General features: G+C 40.1%; 2 protein-coding genes across 6 annotated transcripts in view; both read left to right on the top strand.

Moving 5' to 3' along the window:
• The window catches only part of LOC100933889 (E1A-binding protein p400-like), a 136,130-nt gene extending 129,091 nt beyond the window's left edge, over positions 1-7,039 (top strand). For all 5 annotated transcript variants that reach the window (XM_031948373.1, XM_031948372.1, XM_031948371.1 and 2 more), the window contains 5 exons: positions 285-480; positions 1,155-1,279; positions 1,875-2,021; positions 2,333-2,410; positions 3,809-7,039. In XM_031948373.1, the coding sequence (XP_031804233.1) occupies positions 285-480; positions 1,155-1,279; positions 1,875-2,021; positions 2,333-2,410; positions 3,809-4,075 (813 nt within the window). In that variant the 3' untranslated portion in view covers positions 4,076-7,039. The remainder of the gene's footprint in view (positions 1-284; positions 481-1,154; positions 1,280-1,874; positions 2,022-2,332; positions 2,411-3,808) is intronic.
• A 1,918-nt stretch (positions 7,040-8,957) lies between these two features.
• LOC100933629 (E1A-binding protein p400) overlaps positions 8,958-23,871 on the top strand; it is a 132,644-nt gene continuing 117,730 nt past the window's right edge. The window contains exon 1 of the mRNA XM_031948374.1: positions 8,958-9,020. The gene's annotated coding sequence lies outside the window, so the exon portion shown is untranslated. The remainder of the gene's footprint in view (positions 9,021-23,871) is intronic.

The raw sequence follows: 23,871 nt of genomic DNA, 5'->3' as shown, positions 1-23,871 counted from the left end.
TTTAAAAATTCTGTGTCCATGTGTCACTATGTTATATAATGTAAAATCCTTGGATTAATGTTGAAATGAGTGAATTGAACTATGATTGTGTTCTCGTGTGTGTGCAGGAAGCCAGGCTCTTTGGTAGGATATGATTTAGACTTTTCCTGTGTCATCTCTGTCATTTTGTACTTTCTGGCTAGTTCACCGTAGTCATAAAATATACACAGCATAGTTTCTTGATGTGAAAAAAGTTAGAGAATTTTGAATTTTTCCTAAATAATTTATTGTTTCTTATTGTTTAGACTCGTGTTCCTACTTCCCAGTTACAAGCTCAAGGGCAGATCCAGGCTCAAACAACTCAGACTGCTCAAGTGGCTTTGGCAAAACCACCAGTTGTATCTGTCCCAGCAGCTGTTGTATCATCAGCTGGGGTCACAACACTTCCTATGAATGTTGCTGGGATTAGTGTTGCTATTGGACAGCCACAGAAAACAGCAGGTATTCCTCTGGAAATTCTCCTAGTGGTAATTTTGGGGAAATAGTCACTTCTACTTTTCACTCAGTTGTTTTTGTTGTTCAGAGTAGTTAACCAAGATTGTTGGATATTGAAAAAATACTTTTATTGGTTCTATTATGTCATTGTGAACTTTTGAAACTTTAATAAGTGTGATTATTTATAATTATCTCATTTGAGAGGTTACATAGCATCTTGATTAATACTAGTTGTATGATCTTGGGTAAATTAACCTCTTTATGCCCCAGGCAACTCCCTAAGACTTAAGTTATAGATGAATAACTGATGCACCTTGGTAGATGTTTCCACATGTGGAGTTCCTTCACAGATGAAATAACGTCTGAATCAGGGCCTTTAAAAAAAAAAAGCTTTGGGCTAACAGCCAGATAATTGGACACAAGGAGAGGGGAACTTCCAGTTTTCAAAAGTTATTTTTTAAGAATAACTAAAAATAGAGGGATTGCTTAATTTCTTTGAGGTAGCTTTCTAAATTTCCATCCATAAGAATAACCCCCTTAACATAGTTATAGGTTTTGATGATCAACATCTACAGGCTTCCTGTTTGGTTAGTGTCTAATAAGTGACCCAGCAAGTGGAGATGTATTTATTAAGTTGGTCTAAGATTCTTTATCTTAACAGAATATTTGGTGATTTGTAGGGCAGACTGTGGTTGCACAACCTGTGCACGTCCAGCAGCTTCTGAAACTCAAGCAGCAAGCTGTTCAGCAGCAGAAAGCCATCCAACCCCAAGTGGCTCAAGGTCAAACTCCTGCACCACAGAAGGTATTTTTATAATTACTTATAGTGCCCTTTGATGCACCAAACCAGGAGAGAAAAATACTGTTTCTTTTCTCTGTTTTATCCTCATACTCAGTCATAGGGTTCATAACTATAGCTCTAACAAAAATGAGGTTGTTTTGAATATCATTTACATGGACTATATAGTGAGTGGATACTCCCCCAAATTAAAAAAAAGGTTTTATTTTTTCAAGAAGCTTTGGCAGGTCTGAAAAGCTTTAACATATAGACAAGGCAGTAAACTGCTCGTGGTCTGTCAGATGTCAGTCAGGCTATGCTTAGAGTGGTTCATCACTAGTCCAGATAAAATGTTGATGAATTTTTTTGGTCCACATTGACTCTTGTCAATAGCTGGCTTTCACATTGTAGAAGGGTTGTGATCTGAGATAGTAGAAAGAATTGTTTACATTCATAAAGTCACAGGTCCTTGAAGTAAACTAAAAATGTTATTCCCTTTAAAGTTAATTTTTAATTTAAATTGGTTGGTCCCTTTGTAGATGGTAAGTTGGTGTATTTGTGTGTGTGTTTTTCCAAATCATAAATTAATTATCATCACTTAGAATCATATATTTCTTTCCAGATAACTGCACAACAGATAACTGCTCAAGGTCAACAACAGAAAGTAACCTATGCTACCCAACCAGCAATTAAAACCCAGTTTCTTACTACACCTATTTCCCAGGCTCAGAAATTAGCAGGGACCCAACAAGTGCAGACCCAGATACAAGTAAGTATCTTATTAACATGCTTGATAATAGTCTTTGTTTTCCTGTTAATTGTATGTAACTCTCCCGAATAGTAAGTTTGGATATGTGTGCAATCTGCAAAACTAGAAATTTAGAATATACTTTGCTGCTTTAAATTAGAGTGAAATATTCAGCACTTGGTGCTGATTCAGATTGCAAGGAAATCTTAAAAATTGGATCTTGTGAATACAAATTATTTTTGTGTAAAAATAATTTAAGTTGAAGTAAGGGATACTAGTTAATGGATGCAGTGTTCATGAATTTCTTGTAATCAGACTTTTTATTATTGAAGGTTGCAAAGCTTCCTCAAGTCGTTCAACAGCAAACAGCTGTGACCAGTATTCAGCAGGTGGCCTCTGCTTCTCAGCAGGTAAGATCTGAAAATAACTTGATAATAATGAAAACATGGCATCTTTTGGTGTATATATATATGTAGCTTTAGATTTACTTTTAGTCCTTTTTATGAAGTACAGAATAATGTGTTCTGTTACATGGTCATCTTTTGTGGCTCCTCATGAAAATGGAGTCTTAATTAAGAAAGAGCCCATGTTTTCAGCACTGAAAAAGCTTGTTGACCTCACCAGTGTGAGTATTCTCTCCAAGGATTCAGGTTGTCACCCATTTGTGCCTGCCCATCTTGTTCACTCAGTGAGCAGATGGCCTTCTTCCCTTCCTCTTGATGTGGCCAGAATGCCAGTAGAGCATATAGTCTGCCCCTTGGTTTTCCTTTTCCCCATCGAAGGACTGGCACAATTTCTTTCTCATACATACATTTCTCTGATGACATTCTTTCCACCATTTCTCCATCATGGCTTACATGTGCTCTGTTGCAGGCTGCTCGCCCCTGCTGGGGTCTTCCATTGCCTTTGGGGTGAACCTCAACTCCGTGACTGACAGCTGTGCCACAGTATCTATTTAAAAAACAATCTGACAAAAATTGTTATATTGCTTTAATGATTAAGTCCTAGCACAGACGCAGGCAAGCGAAAGCATCTTAAATTTTGTAGAAGTAGACCATGTGTTCATTTCCTGGATGAGGTCTGTCTTCATCTTTTACTCAAGAACATAAAGTCTTGACAATATGTATTCTTTCATTTTACCTTAGTGTTGTGAAATGGCAATTGTGGCCACTCAGATTATCCGGGGACTACATAAAAGCAGGGATTTTTTTTTTTTCTTCATTTACATATCGCTGGAAGCTGAAGACCTCACTTTAAATGAATTCATTGACGAAAATTTCTTAATCATCTACTATGTGCAAGACCCTGTACTAGGTTCTAGAGATAGAAAAACAAAATTGGAAGGGTTCCTACCCCTAAGGAACTTAATATCTCACTAGAGAAGGGGGTGAAAGAAATAGAAAACATGTACAGCTTTAATTTGTCCCTTTTATGGTTTCATAAATTCATACATGCAGTAAGCCAGTGTGGCACAGTCGAAAGGACACAGGGTTGGAAATCACTGGACCTTGGGGAGACAGTCTCAGTCCTGCCACTTCCTCCTTGTGTAACCTTAGACAAGGCATTCCCCACTCTGGGATTCAATTTCCTCATCTGTACTATGAAGGGGTTGGAGTGCAGAAGGGATGCCTGAGGCTCCCTTCCACTTCTATATCTAGGAACTAAGAGTTTTCAAAGAATCTCCTCATTTAGTTCTCTCTCCCGGAGGCCTTAGCTCCCCCCTCCCTTTTTTTTTGTTTCTGTTGTAGCATATTCATAACATATGTGAGATTTTTCAGTTAGCTTGTCTTTTCTTTTCTCTGGGCTAGGCGTCACCACAGACCGTGACACTCTCTCAAGCAACAACTGCAGGTCAGCAGGTCCAAATGATCCCTGCAGTGACTGCAACAGCTCAGGTGGTTCAGCAGAAACTCCTCCAACAGCAGGTGGTGACAACAGCCTCCACGCAGCTTCAGGCCCCAGGTGTACCCAACCCCGCCCAGGGGCCAGCCAGCTCTGATGGCCAGAGTCAGCAGGCTAAGTTACAAATGAGAATGTCGACTGTCAGGTTAAAGACAGCTAACAAGCCTAGTTGAGCCAAGCATGGGAAAAGCGGGGATATTTGTTTTCTTTGGTCAAGCTCCAGCTGCAAAATAGGCACACCCTTTCTATTTCCTGGGCTTAAGGCAGAAAACCACTGTCTTCATAGAGGACATTTTATTTATTTCTGAACCTTGGACACATTCTCACACCAAAACACCCGACCTTTGGAAAATTCTTGTCAAAACAAAGTAGTGTAATTATTTTATTAAAGTGTATCCTTCTCTTACAGAAAAGTGATCCTTCCTGAAAACCTCTCTGTACTGTCTAACTAATGGAAACAGTGACCATGGTGATCAGTACTCTCCTTCATTCAGGGCAGTGTTTTCTCCAGAGCACTAGTACTGGGTTTTGATAGTCACTTAGTAGAATTTCTTTGTAGAAATATGATATTTTGCACATTACATTTGTGCTCATTGGTTTGTGCAGTGAGTCATAAAATGGAAAGTCTTTTTAAAACTTAAAAAAAAATTCTAGATAAGAATTTAAATTAATGCTTTCACCTTATCCAGAAAAGACAAACCATGGTCCTTTTAGTGGAGGGAACAGCTAGAGTCAGTCACCTGTAATTGAGTTTTCATTCCAAAGAGTAGCCATTGTGTTCTGTGCTTTCTAAAGTGATTTGTTTTCATACTTTTAAAGGAAATGTTTGGTAATTCTGTTCATCTAAGCACATTTTAGCTGCATTCCCTGTATTTTGTCTATTGGCTTATTTAACATGCATTGGGCTGCTTCAGATTGGTTCAGGAAAACGTTGGGACTTTTGAGGTCTTGGACTAGTTAGAACTGAAGTGCCACAGAAGTGTCATAGGCACCATCTGTTTTACTGTTGTATAATCTGTGGTGACCTTAGTCTCAGCGTATGTAGAGCAAGAGCCAGGTGGAAAAACGAGAGTAGAAATGGCAAGAACATGCTGATGTCCAAGCTTTGGGGAACTGAGAAACATTATATAGATGCAGATATATATGTATGTAGATGGAGCATCTGAGGGTCCAGAAATAGACCAAGTGATCTATGTATTGTAAATGTGTACAAATTTTTAATACATTGAAAAAAAAAATTCTAGTCTTATCAAGCAGGATGTTTTCTTCTCGGCAGTCACCACATTTTCATTTTCCAGGGTCTCTACTTGAGTAAATCTTGGTTCAGCCTAGTAAAGATGAGAACCTTAACCATTTTCTATGTATGGATCTGTATGATATTGAAGGAGAAAAAGGGAAGATTCCTGTTGCAGGGTTTTTTGTTGATGTTGTTTGTTTTAAATAAGGGAAGGCAGTAGATGGAATGTTAAGTGGCTATGCTGGTTGATGATGGCATCCTACATCCATATCTCTTGCCATATTTTTAGTATGCAAAAGGAAAAAGCCTAAATAGTACCTTTTCTCCATGGGTAGATTTTTAAAGGTATATTTTGCTCATTTATGTCCAGGGAAGGATAAAGGTATACTGGTTTTGGTTTTTTTCCCCCTTTAACAAATGCCAGTTATGTTTTATAGCATTCAGAACTTAAAATTTTTATTGAAAAAATCTATTTTTCCTCTGTAAATGCATTTTCCCTTTAAATTTTCTTATTTTAAGTAATTTGTCAAAGAAATTGATCCATTTTGCAATTTAAGAAAATTAGCATCCTGCAGATTTATTTGGACGTAATCAAACACTTTTCTAGCTCTTAATAGGTAGAAAGAGAATAAAGATCATATGTTTAAGGATCATAAAATTGAAGTTGTTTGAAAAGAATGGAGTACTAAAGCAACTCACTACTTTTGTGAGATTTCATAATTTGTTAAAATTTTTATTTTCAAGTGAATTGTTCACACAGAAATACTTGAAATGAAAATGTCATATGTGCATGCTGCTTTTCAGTATGACAGTTTCAAATATTACAAGTATTCTAAACTTGCAGAATTAAAATGTATAGGATTCTCCAAACTTATTTCCATTTGCCCACCCTGATAGTTTTTCTTTAGGTCTTCAGAGTTAATCTTTTAAAATGATGATAGAATTTGAATGCATTTATTTTAAAAATGCTCAAGAATTCTCAAAAGGTAATTTATTGTTTAAATAAAAGCCCCCCTGTTATCCCATAGCAGTCTGATTAGACAACTTAGAGACAATTGAAGAAAAATTTTTAAACGTTTACTCTGTTTTTATAATTGCTGTATGTAATTCTTGTCCCTGTCACTGCTGGTGAAAAGGAATCTAGTTTCCCTATTATCAGCAAGTTGATTTTAGTTAAACTTCTTTAATCCTAATAACACATAAATTGAATTGACAAGCTCATTGGACTTATACCAAGAGCATATGTATCCAAGAGTATAGCATCAAAAATTTACTCCTGCCCTAAATAGTATTCCATATAGTTGTTTGAGTACTAACACTCCATTCCCAGTGTTGTGACTCATCCAGTTTCCTTAGTGTCATGTTTGAAAGGTCAAGCTTTCTGTTTTTAAGAAGATAATGAAGTTTGGTTCAGCAAAGTTGTCTAGGAAGTTTCAGACTGTTACTGTTAGTAAAATTCTGTATTACCATGCAAATCAGGCTTCTTTTATTGCGCTATAATGATTCAAGGGTGTATTCAGGAACACAGCAGCAAAATCGTTGTGAGATTTTACTTCGGCCACCATTGAAACCAGTTACCCAGTTATTTTTTAAGAGACATTTGTTTTCATTCAGGTCAGACAGTGTTGTAAAATGTTCAGTGGGGAAGCACATTGCCTGCGTCCAAGTACTATTCAGATGTTGTGCCTCAAGGGGGAACGGTTTTTCTTTTAATAAATAAAAATGCTGGCTTAAAAACAACACTGTAACCCGATAGCTGTTGTGTTTTAAAACATACAGGAACAAGGTTGAAATTGTAAATACTTTGTAAACATAAACATTTGTACTTGAATAGTAGGATTTTAAAGAGCACTGACATCCTACCAGATAAAAGGTATAATAAAGTGTCCTTTTTTATAAATCTTTGTTTTGTTTTTCCTAGCACAGTATTTTAGTGATAATAAAACACTAAATCTTCATTATTTGCCTACAAAATAAGCTGCCTTCTCACATGGTTTAGACAGAGGGTCAGTTTTCTCTTGTTAATTCATGCTCCTGGGTCTAGAGGGGAAAAGCTGGAGGGCTTTTTTTTTTTTTTTTTTTTTTTTGCTCTTGGTGACAATCTTCATTATTTGCCTACAAAATAAGCTGCCTTCTCACATGGTTTAGACAGAGGGTCAGTTTTCTCTTGTTAATTCATGCTCCTGGGTCTAGAGGGGAAAAGCTGGAGGGCTTTTTTTTTTTTTTTTTTTTTTTTAATGCTCTTGGTGACAAGGAGAGGAGTCTGTCAGGGTTGGACAGCACTTTTGGTTTAGAAAGCTGTCTTGTGCTGAAAGCTTGGCACAGTTCTTTTGAATTGGGGAATGGGAGGCGCCGGTCTGTTTTCAGCAGTAACAGTTCATTTAATTGCGTGACCTGGTGGCAAATCACCTTCTCAGCTTTCTCATCTCATCATGGGGATAATAGATGTTATCTGGAATCCAGCGCCAGCTCACCAATACTCCCATCACTACCACCACCACCACCATCTTCATCATCACCATCAGGGCAGCTGACATTTGCCTTCCAGTAGTCCAATGCAAGTAGGTTACCTGAGCTAGCATTTACTAACTAATGAGTATCTAGGAGAGGGATCAAATAAAAAGGCCCGTTTCTCTTGGGAGCCAGCCTTCTCCAGGAAGGAGGAGGGGGGAAGGAAGGGACCCAGGACGCAGACCCTGAGCTGGAAGGACCCTTTTTTCAGATGGGATAACTGAAGGACTGTGGACACAACTTGAGCAGGGGGAGAGAGGCCTGATCCTCGGGAAGGAAGCGCAGGAGTTTAGGAGGGGCACCTAGGGCCCTGCACCCCACCCACGGCCTCAGTGCTCCCTTCGGAGGGCATTAGGCCCGTGCCAGCGTGGCCGGCAGACAGGGTGCACCAAGGGAAACCAGACTGACCGGGGTTTCATTCAAGCCATATGGACACCCCTTATCATAGCCATCATTCCATAACGTCCTCTCTCAGCTTTGTCCGTTCTGTTCCACGCGGCCTTGGGCTGGGCAGTGACCAGAGCGGCCCCGGGCCGCGGCGGGGAGGATGGAACCCCTTCCCCAGACCCTTACCCTCCTCAAGCAGCCCCTGCCCACTCCTTTGCCGTCTAGCGCCCGCCCTCTGCTGAGGATCTCTGGCCGATCCCGCCCTTGGCTCCTTTGTACGGTTGTTTGCGTGCTGATTTTCCCGTTAGACTGTGAGCTCCTTGAGGGCAGGGGTAGTTTTGTAGTTTTCTTCTAATTTCTCTTTATCTGTCCAGCATGGTGCTTGGTACCTGGCGGGGCTTAATAAACGTTTGTGGATTGAGTTGCATGAGTGACCTGGAGGTTCTGAAATAACTCTAGGGCAGGATTTCCATTTTGCAGATGAAGACGCTGAGATCCTACCGCTGTCTCCTGAGTACGGCTGCCCGCCCAAGCCCGCCCGAGCTCCGCTCCCGTGCACCTCCTCCAAGGTGGACAGGACGAGGCTCGGGGGGAGGGGGGAAGGGGGGAAACCGAGAACCTTCTCGCGGTGCGAGCACTGGCAAACTCTCCTCCCTCTCTGGCCTCCATCTGACGCATGCGCCGTGGGATTTCCCTCGGTCCCGGCTCAGCCCGCTGCGATCCGCCCGGGAGCTCGTTGCGCGCCTGCGCGGGGAGCTCCCGGTCCGGGCTCCCCGACCGCCGGCCCGCCACGGGACAGCCGCCGCCCCGCCCGCCGGGCCGGGGCCTCCAGGCGCAGCGCGTGCGCAGAGGCGCCGCAGGGCTGGGGGGCGGGGGTGGGGGGTGGGGGTGGCGGAGCTGTCATTGTGTTCGTATTGAGGAGGTGGAGGCGGAGGCGGAGGCGGAGGCGCCGCCGCGCCCATGGATCTCCTGTCACGCTGCGGGTGAGTGGAGGGCTTGGCTGACCGGCGCGGGGCTTGGCGTGACCTGGGAGAATCCCTTCTCCCGCGGGTCCCTGGTTCCTCGGCCGCTTGAGGACTGCAGCTGACCCCGACTGACCGGGTCGTGGCCCTCTCGAGGCCCGTGACCTTCCAGCCTCGGGCCTGGCTTTGGGAGGGGGAGGGGGAGGGGGGCAGAGCACGGAGGGAGCCAGGGGAGGGTGGGGGAGGAGGTGGAGAAACTCAGTAGGAGCCCAGGGCCGAGGGGGTGCAGGTTTCCCAGCCCTGAGCTCGTGCTGAGCTCAGTGACAGGGAGCACGTGTGTATGGGGTGCCCGGCAGCCGGGCGCTGGTGTTGCCCCACTCTGTGGATGGGAAAAGTGAGGTGAGAGAGATGCTGCGTGACTCAGTGTCTGCGGCCCCTGATGCACCAGCTCCTTTTGGGTGTCAGGGTAACTGACTAATGAAGTGACCCTGGGGGAGCCTGAGGACTGACTGACAAACAGCCGCAAGGCAAGGGACAAAGGGGTCCGCCTGCCACCCTCCTCACCACCAACTTTGGCCGAAACACTTTTGACCAAAGGTTTGCCCAGTGATTGGACTTTATAGTGACTTATTGGATCAGATAGGGGCTCCTGGGTAGTGACCCATCCACTGTCATGAGAGCACCAGGTGATGGACGTGCAGAGCGATGGACAAGTTCTGACCAGGTGACAAAAAGGACAGACTGATGGATGGGAAAGAGTAACCTGGATTCAGACAACAAGGAACCAACTTCCAGCTAATGCCCATCAGAGGCAGGAGTGGGTTATGGGCACAGTGTCACCAGGCCTACAGACCAGCCAGCAGATGCATGGACAGGGTCACAGTCATAGGTTGTAAATGAGTTGGACTGATGGAGTCAATGACTGAGTAATGGATTGATGGACACAAGTAGACAGAGAGACTAACCAGACTGAGAAGAACTGACTGATGGGATAGATGTAGGACATTGGGATGTGGTGAGAGTAACACACATCACCATCATGACAGATATGACATTGGACAGATGATAGATAAGGACACACTCATTTTTACCCTGTTAAATATAGGATATTGGGACACGGTGATGGGCTGATTAGGCTGCTAGAAACTTTCTCATTGTTATCATGATAGAGTAGAGCATTGGGACATGGTGATAGGCAGTGATGAGTGGCTCACTGATAATGAGGGACAGTGAGGCTGACGGATCAACAGACGTGTTGGCTGTGGGATGCTGGCAGTGATGGACACAGCGATGGGCCTATTCTACATGGAAACAGGACCAGTGATAGCCTGGCAATAACAGACAGCTAAAAGGACAAAATAACAGGCTGATAGTTGTCAGCACAGTGACAGACTGATAAGCTGGTGGACCTCATTCTTGTCCCTTCTGGCCAGAACTGTCATTCTGTCCTCTCCCATCAGGGATGTCATCCCCATTTCCTATCTCCGTTCAAATCTGTTATACTTATTTTCATCCTTTCTGGGTAGAGTTTTCATCCCACCCTTAGTCCCCTCTGACCAAGAGCTGTCACTACATTATTGTACTTTCTGATTAGACTTGTCACCTACATTCCTGTTCCTTCTAACCAAAGTTGTCATCTCATTCCCTTAGCTTCAGAGCTGTCATCCTCTCTGCTTCTAGGAAGTAAACCATCTCTAGTCACTCTCCCATTCTAGTCCCATCTGTTTCAGGTTTTATCTACCAGCTAATCCCTTTCCCCCTAAGCCATATACTCTCATTCCTCATCTTGGGACCTATCAAATCCCTTTAATTTAAATTTAACACTCGGTCCTTAAGTTCTCCTAGGAATATAAATTACCTAATGTATCACTTCTGAGTCTATTCTGAATGCTCTCAGTGGAAGATTCCTTTAAAGGTTTTAGGGAGCAAAGTGGAAACAGTTGCCTCTTAGCTCACTTTATTTGGCCCAGGTATAGGGAAGACTATTTATGCCTTTTAAAGTGTCTTTGAAAGCTTACTCTGGAGATAGAAGCATTATTATTTCTTCCTGAGTTTCCAAATAAAAGTAAACAGACTAAGGATTCTTTAGAAAACTTCTTTAGAAATAACCATCTGTGATAGAGGAGTTGAGGTTTATAGGATGTCTTTCCTTCACTTGAGTGAATAAGACAATGATCAGGGAACTTCCAGATAAGTAAACACCCTCTACCAATATATGTCAGCACTTTTCTGAGAGCTACCTAGAGCACTGAGAAGTCTGGTGATTTACTTGCCCAGAGTCCCATAATCATTATGTGCCAGAGGCCGGACTGGAGACGATCTTCCTGGCTTCAAAGTCAACTCTGTATCCCTGTGCCAGCTGCCTCTGACACTTTATCTCCTTACTTGTTGGCATGTGATTTGAGAATTTAAGGGGATTAAAAAACCCACTGATGATAGTTTATAATACTGCCTGGGAACTAGGTAAATATCCTTTATGTATAGATTGGCTCAGTTACATATTTGTAGAGATTAGAGGGTTAGAGTTGCAAGACATTTTAAAGCCTATTGAATCCAACCCAAACCTACTGAACCAGAGGTCCCATAGATTACATATCACTTGCCCAAGTGACAGAAACAGAATTTGAAACTGAATCTTCCTGATTTCCAATTCAGGATTTTTTTCACTTATACCGTGAAACTTCTTATTAAATTGTTTGCCTAAGATCAAGTAAAGGTGTATTGGAGCAATCTGTGTCATCTTTCTTCATAAACTACTAGTCTCTTAACTCATATTTATTAGGGTCGTCAAGAAGCCTCCAATTTGTCAAAGGTTTTAAGATTTTCTGTGTTATCCCAAATATTAGATATCATGCTGGGTATTATTAAATATCCATATTAAGTTTTTTGCTTGTTATTTCACACAGTTTTAAATCTTATTTTCCCATAAGAGTAAATTGTAGGAGATCCTTAAAGTTGCCTAACCACTAAAGTGTATGACAGGAATAAAGTCAGGCATGAGGCTTTAGTCATCTGTCCAGGAAAAGAATAGAGAGAAAGGAACAATATTTCCTGTTCTTAGAAACTATGCTTCATGGATCACACGAGCTTTTTTTTTTGGGGGGGGGGGGAGTTTGTTTTCTCAACCATATAGTATTTCATGGTGAGCCTTTGATTGATTCACTCACGCCCTTAGCTCTTTTTCAGACATACTGCTTTCTAACTGTAACTTTCCCTTCTTGTGTTAATGGACTTGATTTCTTGAACTCAGGTATAAGTGGTATAAGACTGCATTTGCCCTACTAAATATCATCATATTGATTTTGCTCAGGGCTCTGGCCTTTTCACATTCTGACTTTGCCATTAAGTGTGTCAGTTATCATTCCTGGTTTTGTTTCATCTGTACATTGATAAGGATGCTGCTGCTTCTTTCTTCAAGTCTCTGGTAAAACATTTTCAGCAGCACAAGGGGTAAGCACAGTGCCCAGCAGGTACTACTACCCTGGAGACCTCCTTTTAGATTCACATTGAACCATCAGTCAATTTAGAAATATTTATTAAACACCTACCATGTGCCAATCATTTTTCTTGGTGCTAAAAGTAGAAGAACAAAAGTGAACCACATCTTATTTTTCAGGAGACTGTATTCTCTTGGGGGAAAAACAATGAATCCATTTAAATAAGCAGTGAATACAAAGTAACTTGGGGAGACTTTACTACCTGGGGAAATGAGGTAAAGGCTTTAGAGGCAACATTTTAGCTCAGTTTTGAAGGAAACTAGGGATTTTAAACAGTGGAGATGAGGCATTCTAGGCATAAGGGACAGCCTGTGTCGAAGAACAGAGTCAGGATGTGAAATACTATGTACAAGGAATCATTAAAAACTCCTCTTTGAGTCTGTTCATTCAGTTAGATCCAAATCCACATAATCCGTTATTCAACTCACATTTCCCATCCTCACCTCCTTAATACTCCTCTCCCTCTTCCTCGAATAGCAATGAATTTAATAAATATTTTTTATTTAAATTTAAATAAATATTTTACTGAAGTCTAGGTAAATTATTTCTATTGCGTCACTCTCATCTATTGATTTATAAACCCTGTTGCAAAAGCAAATAACATTAATCCAGCTTGACCCAGTATTGATTCTTTTTCCATATGGCAGCCTTTTAAAATATTTGAAGACAGTTATTCTATTCCTTTCTAAATATCTCTCCCTTCTGTTTTTAAAGAGTTATATTTGTTCTACTTAGGTAATATAATGTGTATGTTGCGAATCAGGTTATATGTTTTGAGTTAATTTTATTGCCTCCCAAAAAAAGGAGATCTAGTAATGGCACATTCTTCAGGGTCACCACTGGGATGAATTTGTACATTTACTTATTTTTCCCTTCATTTTTATTTTTAGTTCCATATTCTTGCATATCCTCTGCCCTTCCCTCACCTATTGAGAAAGTAAGAAATATTATATTCATTATACATATACAGTCACACAAAACTTTTCTGCATTAACTATGTTCTGAATAAAAAAAGTTAAAAACAAATGCTTCAGTTTGCACTATGAATACATCAGTTTTCTATGTGGAGGTAGATAGCATTTTATGTCATAAGTCTTTTGGAGTTATGTGGATGATTGTATTGGTCAAAGTTACTAAGTTTTTCACAGTTGATTATCTTTACAATTATTGTTTATTTTTTATTGTATAAATTGTTCTTCTCATTTGATTTTGCTTCAGTTCATAAGGTATTCACAGGTCTTTCTGAAACCATCCCCTTCATTCAATAGTATTCCATTATAATGATATGCCACAGCTTGTCTAGCTATTCCCCTGGATGTGGGCATTTCCTCAATTTCCAGTTCTTTGTCATCACCACAAAAAGAATTGCTTTCAATATTTTTGTATGCATAGGTTCTTTTCCTCTGCTTCCTCTGTGTCCCTCTCTTTTCTACCTTAAATATTCCTAGTTCATTCAGCGGGCCTTTAGATGGCATGGTTTCCAGCTCCTTCAGCATCTGGCTGCCCTCCACTTGACCTATTCCAGTTTGGCAACACTCTTGCTAAACGTGAAAGAATATAATTCATTCACCCACAGTGCAGCAAGAAGATCCAGTTCTTCATACTAGACTCGGTGCCTCTCAATACAGCCCCAAAAAGTGTTTGACTGCCGTGGCATATCATTCACTCACATTGAGCTTGTAGATTTTCAAAACCTCCAGATTTTTTTTTTTTTAGTGATGACAATTTTTGTGTAGCTAGTTCTTCCATTCATGATTCTTTAATCACTGAAGTGACTAAGGCAAGGGGGAAAGCCCCAAACCTTTTAATACCGTGATTCCATTAGAAATGGAATCATGGAGGTTATGGTGGTCTGTGACCACAGTGCCTTTTCACCCTGGCCGAAGATCTCACACCTCCCTCAGTTCCTTTACTGTGAGGATACTGGATGTATCCCATTAAGACCATTTATGCTTCCGTGTTTTTAAAAATCCTCCATGTGCTTTATTTCTGGATTCATTCTGACTCAGTGACTTTATTGGTTTTTGACAGTTCTCACTGATTATCTGCAAAAATATGATTATATGTACTTCGAGAGACTGCGGCTTCCCAAGAACAAAAAAGAACTTGGCTTAGGCTCTAGGAAGCAGAGTTAATTTGCATTGCCCACTTATTGCTTCCAGTTTTGCTACTTGAGGTTAAACAACACAAATCTAATTCCTCCATTTGATAACGGGACCTAAATCTTGATCTGGAAGTAATCCCAGGAGCCATCTAGCTCATCAACTTCATCTTTACAAATGAGGAGACTGAAGTCCAGAAAGAGTAACTGTTTGCCCAAGATAGCAAATGTCAAAGACAGGACTTGAACCCTGATCCCATAACTCTAGGACTGGTTCTCTTTCCACTGTATCACATGCTTCTTTTGATACTATTATCAATTGGAAAGAAAGTATTCAAAAATTAATAAAATCCTTATATTAAAAATATCTCACACCACATTACAAGTTTTTTGTTTTTGTTTTTATTTTAACATGTAGGGCAGCATCACTAAGGTTTTTTGCTACCTTCTTTTGCATGGAGATGACATGAGATTCTTGAAAGCTGTGGGAATGACACTTACACGGGGCATGACAGTTCTTTCTAAACCAGAAGCTTCAAGAATAAGTCCTGCTCTGGCCCATGTTTCATGGTGCAAGCACTAGTCTAATCAGCAGCTTAGTTTTACTGAATGAGTGATATTTTTTGTCCATAGTAACTTTTGATAGCCAGAATACCAAGTTGTAAAAGGGTTGTTGATAGACATTGCTGAAGGGAATATCCACACCAGTGAGACGACCAATTTGGACAGAAGTATGAGGCTGTAAATTGTGACCAGAAGCGATCAGAAGGCCCCCACTTCCTATCTGAAGCTTAACATTTTGTTTAGAGAAAGTCTGATTCAATAATTCTATATTTTTCAGTTCAGTTTTTCAATTATTTTCTGCGTGTGTGTGTGTGTGTGTGTGTGTGTGTGTAAAATTTGTGAAAGATATTGTGCCTCAGTTCTGTGGGGACTGTGAGACATCCCTTGCATCAAGGAGTTTATAATCCATATAGGTAAGTAAAACACACACCAAGAAAACTGACAATATAGGGAAACTTGTGCTTTGTAGAGCCAAATGAGTGGATTATACAATAAGCAATTTAGGTGTTCAGAGGAAGGAGACACCTTTGGCCACATGAATCAGGTAAGATGGGGAATGTGTACTGGGCTTTGAAGAACAGAGAGAAGGGATTCTAATCAAGCAAGTAATCAGCCATCATTTCTTAAATATTTACTGTGTACCAGAGACTGTGCCAAGCAATGAAATTAGAAGAGTGCACTAAAATAGCTCCTGCCCTTGAAGAGTTTTTATTCCAATGGGGGAGACTACATGAACATTAAGAGACTAGCAGTTGAGGGAATCAGGAGAAGCTTCTCCCTGAGTGTGGCATTTGAACTGAGTCTTGGAGGAAGCCAGGAATTGCAGAAGGCAAAAATTTAGGAAAAGCCAATGAGGGGGAGAGATAGGTGGGTAAGTGGGAAGGCAGGCAATAACGGAAAAAAAGCACAGAGGCGCTAGTGATTACACGCTCCAATAGCTCCATGGCATCAGGGATTCAGGAGATCCAGGAGATCCCACCCATCCTGTTATGACTCCTGACCATGTCCTCCTGAAAGTCCAGCAGAGGAAGACCATGCAGTGTTATACCTGAATAAAATCTCTATATATTTTTTACTTTCAGATTTATCATCTGTCCAAAAACTGTCACCTTCTTAAGCTAGCTAGCATGCTACCTCTTTCCCTTCCAATTTTCCCTAAGTAAGAGGTTTGATATCCGCTGCTTGCATGATCTCACCGCCAATTCACCTTTCAAGATTTTGCTCTTTGGTTTTATATTGAAACTACTCCCTCAAAAACTACTCTGATATTCATCAATTATCCATTTGTTTTTTCCTTCAACTTCATTTTCTTTGTAGCATTTGTCACTATTGATCACTTCTCTCGTTTTGAAAGTTTACTTTGTTTCCATGAATAGATAATCTCCCCCCAAATTTTCCTTTTAATTCTGAACATGTTCCTATACAAATAACAGATTGCAGCTGAAACTGAATCTCCACTACATATAGTATTTTTTACATATTTCAAATTGAACATGGTGCTTCCAACATTGCCTTGCATCTGTTCTTCTGAACTTGCTTCTGCTCCCTTCTGTGCGTTTTTAATGATTTATTGACATGCTTTCCTTTTTTTTTTCCATTTATAAAATATCACTTTTATTGTTTCCAATTTCCCTCCTAATTCTCTCACCCTTAGAAAGTCCTCCACTGTGACAAATAAATGTTAACTGTTGAATAAATAAACATATTAGCTATTATGAAAATGCATATCTCAAACTTTCCACCTCTTTGGCAAGATATGGGAACCATGACTCATTACCAGTCTTGAGAATGTGATTGGTCTTTGTGTCAGTCATAATTCTTAAGTCTCAACAAATTGTTTCTTATCAATGCTGTAGTGAATGTACACACACACGTACACACACAATATATATATTTATTTAGTTCTGCTCATTTCAGTTTGCATCAGTTTATTCAAGGCTTCTCAGGTTTCTCCACACATGTTCTTTTAGTCATTCCTTTCAGCACAAAAATATTCTCTGGTATAGTCTTTATTGTTCAATTACTCTTATTTGCTCATTTCACCAAACTGACTTACTCCCAAGTTGGATTTTCCCAACATAAATAGTCCTTCACTATTCTGGGAAGATGGATCAAAAGAGCTGTAATTTTCTCTCAGTGTTTTTAAGTTTTAAGCCCCCAGCCAGAAAGAACAAAGTATTTGGCAAACACTTCAGTGTTAGATCTATTTCTTCCATTTTTTCTGAGGATGTTTTTCCTTCAAGTATCTGCCTTCTTATTTTCAGCAAATACACCCAGAGTAGTCAAGGCCTTGTGGTTATAAAGACAAAGGAAATATTTAAAACAAAGAAAGGAAAACAGATTTTCCTATTTCCTAAAGGAAATTTTCCTAAAACTAAAGGAAAAGTTACAAAAATTTCTAACTTTTCCTGGAAAGGGGTGATTCAAGATTACTGTCTTCCCTGTAGTGGGCCTAGAAGAAAATGGCGAGGGGAGGATTCAAAAACACAACTTCTGCCCTGACTTTCCATGAGCTTGTTCAAGCAGATTTGCTGTCAGATCTGTAGCCTTTCTTATTATGCCTCTTTTTGTTTTCCTGTTCTCCCAGATTCCTTTTGACTGCTGTTAAGAAGCTGGATTTCTTTTTGAGGTTCCCTCCTTCATCACATTTTTCTTATTTATTCAACAGACTTATTATGATCTTATTTGGTATGGTCTAGTTAGAAGGCCCCATTTGGTAATTAGGTTTGTGGAAGGCCAACTTTCTTAAAATTGTGTTATCATCATATGTCATAATTTGTTTAACCATTCTCCATCTGACAGGCACTTTGCTGAGATACAGCAATTTTGGGAGGTATGGATTCCAGCTATTCTTTCCTTGTTTTATTCACTTTTACCTCTTGCTCTTCATGCTCCTTCAATATTGGCTTTCTCCAGGATTCCATTTTTTAGCCGTTGTCTTTTCTGTTTATGCTTTATCCTTGGGTAACCTTAGATATTATCATAGCTTTCAATATTGCCTCTTTATTAATGACTACTAAATCTGTATCTCTAGTCCAGTTCCTCCCTCCCCCACCCCTTTGTTCTTTAGGTCAACATTTCAAACACTTTCTTAGAAACTTCCAGCTGTGTGTCTGCTGATACCACAATGCTCTCATCTTTCCTGACACTTATCAGTTGCCAATGCATGACTTCCCTCAGCTTTTTTTCTCTACCCACACTATAACCATCGTGGTTCAGGCCTTTTTCACCTTTCTCCTGAACTATTGCAATTGCCTCAATAATTTTTTTGCTTCAAGTCTCTTTTCTCTTCACTCCACCTTTTACAGAGCTGCCAGAGTGATGTTCTTAAAAGTCACTCTCTAGTTCAAAAAGCTTCAATACCTCTATTACCTCTAGAATGAAGTGTAAACTCTTTCATTTAAAAGCTTTCATAACTTGATTCTTATCTGCCTTTCCAAACACACTTGCTTCATGGACCCCATAATTTAGCTTTTTTTTTTTTTTTTAAACAGGAGATGGAAGTCAGTTGCTAACTTTTTTCTCCTCATAGAGAGGAGCATTGAACTAGAATAAATATTGTTAAATGTTGAGGGAATTTGGCTTTCAGGTTTATCAAACTTCTGACTGCTACTCCCTAATGAGGAACAGAGGACCCCAAATTTCATATTCAAGGTTTCACATCTTTCCCACCAAATGCCGGTTCCTTAATGAACATAGCAAGTACTAAATGCTCATTTATCTAAATTGATAGCAAAACAGAATTCAAAGAAAGTATGAAATTGAGAATATATATACCAGATGAGACAGATTAAAAGAGCTCTTGGGAATAAAGTAACTCAGCTCAGTCAAGAGAGAGCATCCCAGTTCTCATCCAAGGGGAAATTCCTTGAACTTTCAAGTATAGCAAGATGGGAATAGGGGATGTGATTGATGTTCTACATGTAGGCTTCCTCCCAGAGCCTTTTTTTTTTTTCCTTTAGTATCCTCAAGTGGGGTTGGCAGTGTTCATCTCTCTTAAAGCTGGAAGACAGAAGAGTCTCAAAGATACTAAAGAAACTGGATCTCCCTTCTCTCTTAAATTCAGTTCCACTTCAATTTACACCAATGAGGAGAGACTTGCATGCTGCAGAGTTTTGGGATTTAGATTACATCTGTAATCTGAAGTTTTATTCAGTCTGAGTTCAGATACTATTTTCTTCATTTATTTGTAACCATTTTTTATATTCTGGTTCTACAGGACCCTTTCATAGGGGCATTGATTTAAAGCTGAAAGAAAACATAAATGATCAAAATCTAATCTAGTCTTCTCATTTTACAGAAGGGGTTAAGTGAGTAGCCTCTCTCACCTGCTGTCTAGTTAGTTGTCAGAGCTTTTCTCACTCCATAAAATCCCTCATATCCCTTCTCTTCTGTTTGCTCTCATGTTTAAGCACCCTAGTACAAGGCCCTCATAGCCCCTACCCCAAACAATAGCTTCCTACTTAATGTAGTTTTTTGCCTCCAATCTCTTCACAAATCATCCTTTGCAGTTATGCTAAGAGAATCTTTCTAAGGATATGGTTTGACTATGTCACTTCTCTATTCAACAATATCCATTTACTACTTATTTCCATAGAATAAAATGTAAATTTCTCAGACTGGTATAGCTAATACTCTCTGAAACCTTGACTCTGATACACCTTTTCAGCCTGGTTTCTTATTATTCACTTTTACATACGCCAACTAGACTGGACTGGGAGCTATTCCTTGAACTCCTTATGCCCTCTAATTATTCTGCCTATTTAGATCCTCTTCTTGTGAAGTTCAATTCTTCTCACCTCAGCTCAGTTCAGCTCAGATACTGTCTCTTTTATTAAGTTTAATCTGAATTTTCCAGTTAATAGTATTTGCTTTGTCTGGTTCTCTCCTTTACAGTTATTCCTTCCTACCTTGTAAGTATACTTATCTACATATAAGTCTTATCTCTCCTAATAGAATATAAATTCATCCAAGGTTTAAGGATTATATCTTTTTTTAGCCTTTGTCTCCCCAGTTCTTGCATGTAATAAGTATTTAATAGATATTTGTTGATTTTATGTGACTTGTAGACTCAGAACCATATAGAGAGCAAATGAAGTTAAAATTTGAACCCAAGAGCTCTTTCTGTTATCCCACAACTATATCTGAAATCTTCACTTCATACTGTGACTTATTCACCTTTTCATCTTACTGTTCTAATCAATTTTTAAGTGTAAGAACAAGGTCTTCCCTTCAAATATTCTGTTCAGCTCTGTGCAGCACAGTTTAAAAAGGATAGGGCTATGCTGGAAAATATCTAGAAAAGGACAGCCAGAATCATAATATCCATGTGCTCAAATTCATGCTGTGAGTATTGATTGATGGAACTGGAGATGTTTAATCTGGATAAGAGACTGTGCTTGAATATTTGAAGGATTGTCCTATGAAAGAGGGATTAGTATTCCATTTGAGTGCAAGTTCCAAAGAGGCTAAATTTAGGTTTGATATGAAGAAAAGCTTCTGAACTGTCCCAGAGTGGAATTTCAAGGTAGGGCATTCCACTCTTGAAATATGGGGGACTTCCCCTTCTTGAAGGTCTTTAAGCAGAGACCATGGAGATGCATTGTCAGTGATGTTATAGCCTGGTCCCTTTTATATAAAAATAGGAATTGATGGCCACTGATTTCTTAGCTCTCAGATTCTAGCATTCCTACCCAAAGCCTTGGGCATTGTAGGTTGAGAACTGTCTTCCAAGTCAGGATTTGAATCCTGCTTCTGTTATGTCCTGGCTCGGAGACCCTGAGCTAGTTACTTGCCTTGGTAGTGCTGTAGACAGCATTCTTGGACTATAAATTACAGGTATAATTCTCAATCACTATCAAAGCCAAGAGGCAGATTTATCTGAAGATAAATCTTCAGTTCAAGAACTGAAAAACTGAAGAAGTCTTATCCTTCTAAATCTGACCTTATAAGGAGCTCAGATTGGCTAGTAGTGTTAACTGTGTTCTGAGGGAATTATCTGGCCCCAAGGAGACTCTAGGGTAGCAGTACTAGGCTTGATTAGGTCACCTTTAATAGTTCTGCTCTTGAAGTGTAAGGATGAAATGGTCATGATGATCCTCCAATTAGAGAGCAAGAACTCTCTCCAACAGTGAGCTCTAGCATTGTGCTAGGAAAGGCCACAATTCTTTATGTCACTTCTAGAATTGCCCCAGCCCTCAGGTTTGGAACACAGGGACTCCAGGAAATGCAAGGATTGGGTCAGCTAAAGGTGTTTATGAGAAACAGGATTAGAACTATTAGATGCAGTCTGTAATAATAAAAGTAAAAGGGTGCATTTAGTAGTAAGTGCCAAGTGTACCCAGCTCAAGTAAGGTGGCTAAGGGGAAGGATGTTTTCTTTCCTCTTAGTGCTCCAGCTGTTTGATGAACCCTCACAATTTAAAAAAAAGAAAAAGAAAAAATAAACATCATTTATGTCCCCTGTGGAGGCTTGGTTTTGGTGAAGAGAACTGAAGATGTTGCTGTTCCACACAATCATGCTGCTATTTTGTGTGTGTGTGGTTAGGGGGTGTGGGATTTGGCCAACATTTCCATATTTTCTTCTTCTCCTCTCATGTCTCTTTCTCTAAAGAGATCCTTAAAAAACTCCTTGCACTGGCCTTTAGACATGATCTTGTGCTAGCTTCCTCTCTTCTCAATCTGTGAGGAGCAGTTTTTTGAGAGCTGTTAATGTTTAATCTCAGGGCTTGAAATTTTAAAGTCCTTGCAAAATCAGATGTGACAGGGTTGGTACCTGTACCTTATACAACTTTGTACCAAATCCTTATTAATAAATAACAGAGTAAACGTTATTAACACCCAAAGAAATCACCTTAGAGTATTATGCACAGCAAAGAGACAGCAACAATCCATGTGATACACATAGTACAATGTGGAGCATCACTTGGCAGGTTGCTGTAATAACTACAGGCTTAAGTTACATGTGGGATATGTCATATGTACAGTTCACAGAGGCTAGCACACATCCACAAACAAGAATAAAGAATAAATAGGCATAGAAAACATAACAATGGTAGACCTACTCTACAACATGATAGGCCAAATAGTAAAATCAAGCAAGATTTATAAACTATTGGAGCTTCAAAACACAACACAACATGAAAATATAATAGCCAGAAGTATACTTGAATAATATATGCCTCTATGCATTTATGTAATTATATTCAAGGTCAGCACTGGCATTATCGTCTGCATATGTATCTTTAGTTTCACCTAGGATATTATCAGGGAGTCTGATAAGTGGGTGGTCCTAATCCTCCTGGGATCTGCTGACCTATCTGTACCTATACATATACTAGTGGATGGTAAGGGCTGATCATAATCCTCATCAGAACTATAGTCTTATCCTTCTAAATCTGACCTTATAAGGAGCTCAGATTGGCTAGTAGTGTTAACTGTGTTCTGAGGGAATTATCTGGCCTCAAGGAGACTCTAGGGTAGCAGTACTAGGCTCGATTAGGTCACCTTTAAGTATCTCTCAGCCTCAACCTGACCATCCAGCAGTAAGCCAATAAGCATGTTAAGTGCCTACTATGAGCTATGCACTTGGCTAAAGTACTGGGGATAAAAAGAAAGGCAAAAAACAATCCTTATTCTCAAGTAATTCACAACCTAAGCCAACACATAAAAGAAAACTATGTGGGGGAGAGAAAGTATTTTCTTCATCACTCTGGGAAAATGTAGAAGAATGTAGCGAAGTAGGCAATAAAGAGATAACTGACCTGGGCATATAAATGGAGGCTGTGGGAGGAGAGGTCTCCACCCTCCAATCAGAGGGAAGGAGGGGTCCCAGGGACAGCACATACTGACCCGTGAATTCTTGGGCTGATGTGATCTTGCAGAAAGAAGAGATTCCTAAAACATGATGGAGAAACCAGGAGGGGAATGACGAGGCCCACTACCTCACCAGTGGGCACTAGGTGATTTTGATAAATGATCCTGACTAGACTCCCACTAGTCTCAGAGGCTACTTTGTTTAGCTTCTCCATGACTAAGTAAGGCATTGCTTTCCATCAGTCTGCTAACTTATGTGGCAAGATTTCTTAACAGGACTCAGTCACATTTTCAAAGGACCTGACAGTGAACAGAACATATCATTGTTTATTTCTTTTAGTATTCTTCCAGTATGAAGATGCAATTGTGGGAAGCTTTGTCTTGTTGGTTGCCCCTGTGCACATCCTACATCCCACTCATGCATTTTTTATTTCTCAGCAGATGTATTGGTTATGAATATCTGCATTCCCCTCTCCTCCAAAATACAAATCAATAGATAAGCATGGCTCTTGCTAAATATCAACAGGTGGGGTATAAAGCCACTGGCATTATACCAGGTGCACATACACAAAGAAAGTCATATGCTAATGCCTCTGAGATTTTTATTCTGATTTCACAAGTTCCTAATGTGAGCCTCAGAGAGCAGCCGAAATGTTCAGCTTATGGATCCTCTTGAGAGTTGTCTCTTCGAGGGTTGCCCTAGCCAGAGTTCACATCTCTCTGAACATTTTGCTTTCCTATTCCCTACTTGGTCCCAACTGGGTCTTGGTACAAGGTGCAGTCACTTAAAAGTACCTCTCCCACAGTAATTGAGCAACTGCTGGGACTTTCTGGTTCCCGGTTGTATATGCTTGAGCATATACATATTATAGTGAAGAGGTCTGTTATCACCAATA

The sequence above is a fragment of the Sarcophilus harrisii genome, chromosome 1 (genome assembly GCF_902635505.1).
Source record: "Sarcophilus harrisii chromosome 1, mSarHar1.11, whole genome shotgun sequence".
NCBI lineage: Eukaryota > Metazoa > Chordata > Mammalia > Dasyuromorphia > Dasyuridae > Sarcophilus > Sarcophilus harrisii.
Note: the sequence above shows the minus strand (reverse complement) of the source record. Positions and strands in the feature narration are given on the sequence as shown.